The 6,962-nt window shown below is 41.7% G+C and overlaps 1 protein-coding gene across 5 annotated transcripts in view; it reads right to left on the reverse strand.

The window, feature by feature from the left end:
- The window catches only part of Fam13c (family with sequence similarity 13, member C), a 95,168-nt gene extending 90,688 nt beyond the window's left edge, over window positions 1–4,480 (reverse strand). For 4 of the 5 annotated variants that reach the window (XM_013017220.1, XM_013017219.1, XM_013017218.1 and 1 more), the window contains exon 1: window positions 4,269–4,375. In XM_013017220.1, coding sequence (XP_012872674.1) covers window positions 4,269–4,330 — 62 coding nt within the window. In that variant the 5' untranslated portion in view covers window positions 4,331–4,375. Of the gene's footprint in view, window positions 1–4,268; window positions 4,376–4,445 lie in introns of those variants that run through there. The other variant, XM_013017221.1, reaches the window with a different exon arrangement.
- Between the last annotated feature and the right edge of the window lie 2,482 nt (window positions 4,481–6,962).

The raw sequence follows: 6,962 nt of genomic DNA on the forward strand, positions 1-6,962 counted from the left end.
AGCCTTTCCAGTACTGAGAGTAGGAATTAGCATCACCTAGAAGCTGTTATTGTCCAGGAGTCCAGGACCTGAAGTGGGAGAGTCTGGGTTGTTTCTGCTCCACTCAGCTTTGGTCTGTATTCCCAGGGAGTAGAAGACCAACATGCTGCCAAATACTGGTAGCAAAAGAAGTGTCTATTAGAAGTTTTCCTTTTAACTAAATAGGAAAGGGAGGTCTCAGACTGGCTGGCAGATCATATGCAGATTGCTAAAAGGGATTTCTGCTCCTGTAGTTCCATCTCCCCTGAAGGCAAAGTTGCAAAGGTAGATTCCTGTGGGGTTTTTCAGTGTGTGGGCCTAGAACTACTACCATCCTGGATTACCTGATTAAAATGAGCAGACACCAGCTGCACCTCTACTTTAGCCCTACACCAATTCTCTAAGGACAGGGCCTAGTAATGTGATTTTTTTTAAATAAGGTAATACTGAGGTTTGAACTCAGGGTCCCCAGCTTGATAGGCAAGCACTCTACCACTTATGCCCATAGCATTTCCATTTCAAGTCATTCCACAATAGTCTCAAATTTTCACCCAGAGCCAGCCTTAGAGTGAAAACCCCTACTTCTAGTTCCCAAGTAGCCAAGTAGCAAGAATTACAGGTAGATGGCCACCACATATAGCCTTGTTTTTTTATATATATTTTTTATTGTAAAGATACAATACAAAGAGGTTACAGTTACATGAGTAAGGTAGTGATTACATTTCCTATTGAGCATTGTTACCCCCTCCTTAGTTTTTCCCCTACCATCCCTTCCCTCCTCACCTCCCCAGCCCCCCCTCCCCCACAAGTTGTAAAGTTCATTTTCAACATAGTGTCTTGTACATCTCATTGTTACAATGGGTCAACCTGTATCCTTGTTTCAGCATTTTGTTATTTCACTTCCTCTCCCCAAATTAGAAAAAATGTATATACAAGATGCAGGGCACTGGAATCAAACACAGTGAAAACAGGGGTTATACCATGGGGAAAGGACCTTGTTCTTTATATAGGGTCCCAGTAACTTTGATGACTGAGCTGGCATCAGACTTCAATCTTCCTGTCTCTGCCTTCCAAGTAGCTGGGATTATAAGCATGATCCACCATGCCCAAACCAGGAATGTAAATTTTTAAACCAGACAGCCAACCATATAACTATTAAGTTTCTAAAGAGTTTAAAGCTAAATGTTTCCAAAACACAGACCATCTCTGGGCTGAATCCAACATAATCACCTGTTCCTGATGGCTCTACCACAGTTACTCTAGGAGAAAGTCAGGGAGTTGTGATTTCTACCAGCTCCAGTCTCCTTCCTCAGTTGGTAGTGGTGACCACTTGCTTTAGGAACTAATAGTTTGGAAGTAGTCATAATTTTTGTAAGTGCCATTTTAAAGAACAAATTAACAAGGCAACATAGGAAATGACTGTGGGAAAACAAGAGATTTTTTTTTAAATGCTACTGAGACAGAAAAAAAAAGGCCACATTGAAATAATATGAGTAGGAAAAAAGATTGAACTGGTCTAGAAGTACCTCTGGGCCTGGGGAAAATCAAGCAGAAAATAAAATCTGTTCTTGAGTCCCTGAATTCACTTTCATTTAACTCTTGAAAGACCAATCAATTGGACAAATGGAAGCCTGGCGGATTATAGTATTTATGATAAAGTATTAATTACAACTTGAACATACTTTCCAGGGACACAGACATATTCACACACACATACACATACACATACACACACACACACACACACACACACACACACACACACACACACACCCTGCATACTTGTGCCAGACTGGAGCTTGAATTCAGTGCCTTAAGCTCTCACTTGGCTTTTTGCTCATGGCTGACATTCCATCACCTGAGCCAGGCTTCTACTTCTGGCTTTCTTTTCTGGTTACTTGGAGATAAGAGTCTCAAGTATCTGCTCTCTCTCTCCCTGGACTATCTTAGAACCTCAGTCCTCAGATCTCAGACTCTTGAGAAGTTTGGATTACAAGTGTTAGTCACTGGTGCCCAGCTAGGGACAATGACTCTTAAATTTCCATTTCAATGTGGGTTACTACCAAAAGCCTTAATCCAAAAGAAATTATCTCTAGTTGGAATTTCAGTGGGTATGGGTGGAAGAAAACAAAAATGTGATAGGGATGGGGGAGAGGAGTTTTTCTTGTCTGTAGGATATCTCAGAAGGGAAAGTACCTCCTCAATGCATGTCTAAGCATTGGCCTGCAAACATTTACTGAACACCTTCTATGTCTCCATGTCAGAATAGTGTTCCACAGACCTGTTGGCTAAGGAGTCATTCCCAGAGAACCAAGGGATATGGTTTATGTTATTGAGGGAAGGGGAAAATGTTATGTTCAACAATGACTTCTTCTAATTGACCCTAGTCTGTGCTGTCTTACACCTATGAGGTTTTTGGTATGTTTCCAACATGCTTCTTAGATTCCTATATTAGCCAGATGGCATACCAATTATCACTCAGAGGCTTTTTAAAATAAACCACTGTCACTTCTCTGAAAGTAACAACATGATCTTATGAAATCAGAATTCCCTGGGGAGTTTCCAAAGACAAGGCACCACATTCTCTCCCAACATTATACCAGAAACCTTTACATATCAATGTACGGATACATTGATATGTATCCATACATATGTGTGTATGTGTGTAATCCAGATGAAATCTAGACCTAAATATCTCCATTTTGTAGCTACTAAGCTCATGGTTGATTCTGGGGATTCAGCCACATAAGGCTCCCAAGAATCCCTCCCAGAAAATACTTGGTGCTCAGAAACACAGAAGGAAAGAGATCATGTGTAACCTGGGCACCTGAACCAGGAAGTCCAGGGCTGTTTAGCCAATAGATGTTGACACATATTTCTCTTCTTCTCCGGCTTTCAGTAAAGCAAAGTTGCAGCTTTGGATTACTAAGCAATCTCATTGGCAGGATGTGGGTCCCAACTAGTATTTATATTGCATTTTCTAAAGTCGAACCTGGTTGGGTTTTTTTTGTTTGTTTGGTTGGTTTGGCTTGGTTTTTTTTTAAGTAACTTCAATGAACTTAAAACTAAGCACTAAGACAGCAATCCAAACACAGAAACAAGAGAAACAGAGTCTAGGAAGAACTAAACACACTTGCTTCTCTGACACTTAGGGAATTATGGAGTGGCAAGGCCTGAAACTCAAGTGATATTAATTTCTATATTTAATTGCATGTTTTAGGGAACTTTAGCAAACTGCTCCTAAGTTAGTTGGGGTTTCTGTAACATGCTTCTAAGTGTAATTGAGTAATAAACAACTTTACACACACCTTTTTTTCCTGAAAAGCTTTCCAGAGTGACTTCTATCAAAAGATCCCAGAAGTAAACACTGTACATTCATTTGCCTAGAGAAATACTACTAGTTGAAATGTATAGGCTATACCTATACATACAAATCACATATAGTATTAGTAAAATGTGCTATCCAATGTACAGTACACCATTAGAAAAATGTAGCCAGAAAAGTATAACAATCTAAACAATGAAGTATAAATGTCTAGATAAAACTATAAATCGCTAATAAAAATTACTACACCTCTGGCCTGAAGTTAAACCATCACACTTCCTTATACAATGTTGTAATGGTATCACCCTCATCCACAGCTTTAACCACAGAACCAGATGACTCATTCCTGCTAGAAACAGTTCTTTGAGGTCAGAAGACAAAAATGACAAAGGCCAAGCAAGAAAAGTTTACTCCTCTGTGACTTAAAATCTGTAAACCCAGAGAGCAAGCAAGGGTAAGTTAATCTTGTTTATCACACGCTGGAATTAAACTCAAGTCATTTCCCATCGATCTGGTATTTGCAGTAGATGTATAGGGCGTGCAATGCATGAAAACTGACACTAATGTTGGCCAAAGACAACCGAGCTCCCTTCCAGACATGTCAAAAGACAAGGAAAAATTAAAAATAAAAAGAGCTTCAAGAACACACATCTCAGAGCAGTGAGCGTCTGCAAACCATCAGCTGGTATTAATATCTCTCCTGCTGTTGCTAAAATGCAGATTGCAACCTGTAAAGATTTCTGGGCTACCACAATCAGCGTGCGTGGAATCCCCAGGGTACAAAAGGCAATGCGTGCCATCCACACAGGGGCTGGGGACGGTGGCTACCTGCATGATAGTTACTTCCACGGGGGTAGAGGGGGGTGGGGGCAGGAGGCCGGAATAAAAGCATGCAAGTCTAATTGTAATGGCAAGAATCACTTACTCTGTTACAGCGGTGCTGCTGAAGGAATTATCCTGAAGGCTGAAACAGAAACAAGAAAACATCAGCCAAGTCTGGCCCGGGAGCCGTCTCCCTGATTGCTCTCCGGGAGTTAGAGCACACACACAAACATGGCATTGCAAGGCAAGTCCCAGGGCTGGCCTGGCACGCTCGCTCTACCTTGGGCTGCTGTCTGCACATGCTCGTAACGACACCCCCAGCAGGGGCCCAGCCGCACGGGCGAACCACAAAGCCCAGCAGCCCGCGAGGCTGCGGGGACCCGGCGGGGCGGGGCGCGGCAGCGGCGGCGGCGGCGGCGGCTGCAGCGGCCCAAGCTCCGGGGGATGCAGCCGGAGGAGCACCTGGAGAGTTCCTGCAGGGACCCCCTCCACCACCCCCCCACACCCCTCACCAGCAGCCCACACACACCCCCTGATCACGCGTTGAATCCGTCAGTTGGTGGTGCCAGCATGCAAGTCCTCCTGGTTCCTGCCTAGGTGCTGAAAATACCCCGGAGACCTGCTTTCTTGCAGACGTCTCCGAAGGATTTGACATAGCTATCTCCCCATCCCCCACCCCCACCGCCCAGGGTTGGAGGTTTTGCAGAGATGCATCCCACTTGCAGATAAAGGCTGGGAGGGAAGGAGAAGAAGAGAGACTGGGCTTGTGGTTGTTTTTTTCTTTTTATTGTGTGTTGTTGTTTTAACGCCTAGTTCTAACCCCTCCCTCCACCCCCATTCCAAAAAATAAAAATAAGAAGAGTGCCTTGGAAGATGCGCTGGCTGCATCCCTCCAGATCTGTCTGCACTTTTGTTATTTCAGTCCCAGAGAAGGAAGTGCCCAACCCTGGACCACAGAGCTGTGAATGAGCCCACACAGGGCGAGGGGAGAGAATGTATTCTGGGCACTAGCTGCAGCTCTTCTAAGCTCTGCTCAACAGCACCTTCTACAAAGGACGGTGTGGTTGAACTCACGAACACCTTCCCGTAGGATAAAAGCAGCCCTGTTGGTGGATGGGAAGGGGATCAGCCCCCATTTCCTTTATTTGTCCCGCTCTCTTTCCATTGTTCACCTTTCCTGCCCTTGAGATACAATGAACAGTCATCTGTAAAAGATGCTTATTTGAATTTTGCAAGATTTCCCATCCCCCATTTTCATGCTCCTTGACTGGAAGGAAGCTGCTGTGAATGTGGTTTATAGTCCTAATTATATAAACCAAATGTTGAGTTATAAATCCTGCCCCCTCCCAAGGCCTCGTGTTTTACCGTTTTTTTTTAACAATTACAAAATTTACAAACTAAAAGGAGGAGCATCACCTGTGTGTGTGTACACTGGCTTTCACAGGTCAACCCCAGGATTTGTTCATTCTTTAGCAGAACTGTACTTGTGTTTAACTACTGATTAGATCTCGCTACCATGCTGACATTGCAAGCTAATTTGCCCAATTTATTCATTCTGCCCATAAGAAAAATAAAACACCTTAATGTTTATAGTTTTATTGCTCTACAGGATGTTTGCCAATTTTATATCAAACCAAACAATCAACTTACAGCTAATCAAACTAACTCTCTTGGCAAAAGTCTCTAAATATTAAGATTCTTAAAATATTCTTGGAACCAAATTCACCTATTTACAGATTCCCGCATAAATAGATACATCTCTGATGTGTGTCTATATCTAAGTGGAAGTCTTGTTTTTGCTTTTGTTTTTTACTTTTTAAAGTGATACTTTCAAAAATCAAGGGTTCATCAAAGCTTCCTGTCATTTTTCCTTTCCTCTCTCCAATACTTTTAAATCAGTTGAGTAAAACCCTCAAATGGCCTTGAATTGTATGGATTAAATACATTTAGAAATATTAATCCTTTGAGTGTTTAAATATTTGGTATATTGGTTCTTTTTATAATTTTTATTTTTTTATTGTGAAAATACTGTACAGAGGGGTTACAATTACATGAGCAAGATAATGAGTACATTTCTTATCAAGCATTGTAGCCTCCTCCTTTGTTTCCCCTTCTCATCCCTTCCCATCCTCCCCCAGGCCCCCCCATACCAAAGTTGTAAAGTTCGTTTTCGACATAACGGACTTGTACTTATGTTGCAATGGGGGTATATTGGTTCTTAAACCACCTCCTATCCTATTTAAGCTAGTTTAGAGAGTGACAGACACAGCCTCTTACAGTATTGTCACAAATTCAGGTATTTTCTTCTTATTTCCTGAAACTAATAAAGCAAAAGACTATATTCACATTCTTCCTTCCACCATTTGAAAGTTTTCGATTTGTGCTCTATGGTGCTGATTCCAAATGTTTCATTGTGGAGAAAAACCATACTTTTTCCCAATGACCCATTTGAAATGGAAAAGAGTAATACATTAAACTTTGAAATGGGACTTCTGAGATATGAATACTGTAGAGTCATTGAAAATAAAATGAAATAACAAATGTACTCAATAAATGCCTATGTTCAATGATGTCCATGGAAAATAAAGAATTCTTTGGAATTCCAGTAATCCCACTTCTGGGCATTTACCCAAATGATCACAAACAAGACTATACTAAAGCTACCAACACAACTATGTTTATTGCAGCATTATTTACCATAGCTGATATGGAACCAACCCAGATGCCCCTCAGTAGATGAATGGATCAAGAAAATGTGGTATATATACACAATGGAATTCTATGCCCCCATCAGAAA

This window comes from Dipodomys ordii, unplaced genomic scaffold (assembly GCF_000151885.1).
Source record: "Dipodomys ordii isolate 6190 unplaced genomic scaffold, Dord_2.0 Scaffold34, whole genome shotgun sequence".
In the NCBI taxonomy this organism is placed as follows: domain Eukaryota; kingdom Metazoa; phylum Chordata; class Mammalia; order Rodentia; family Heteromyidae; genus Dipodomys; species Dipodomys ordii.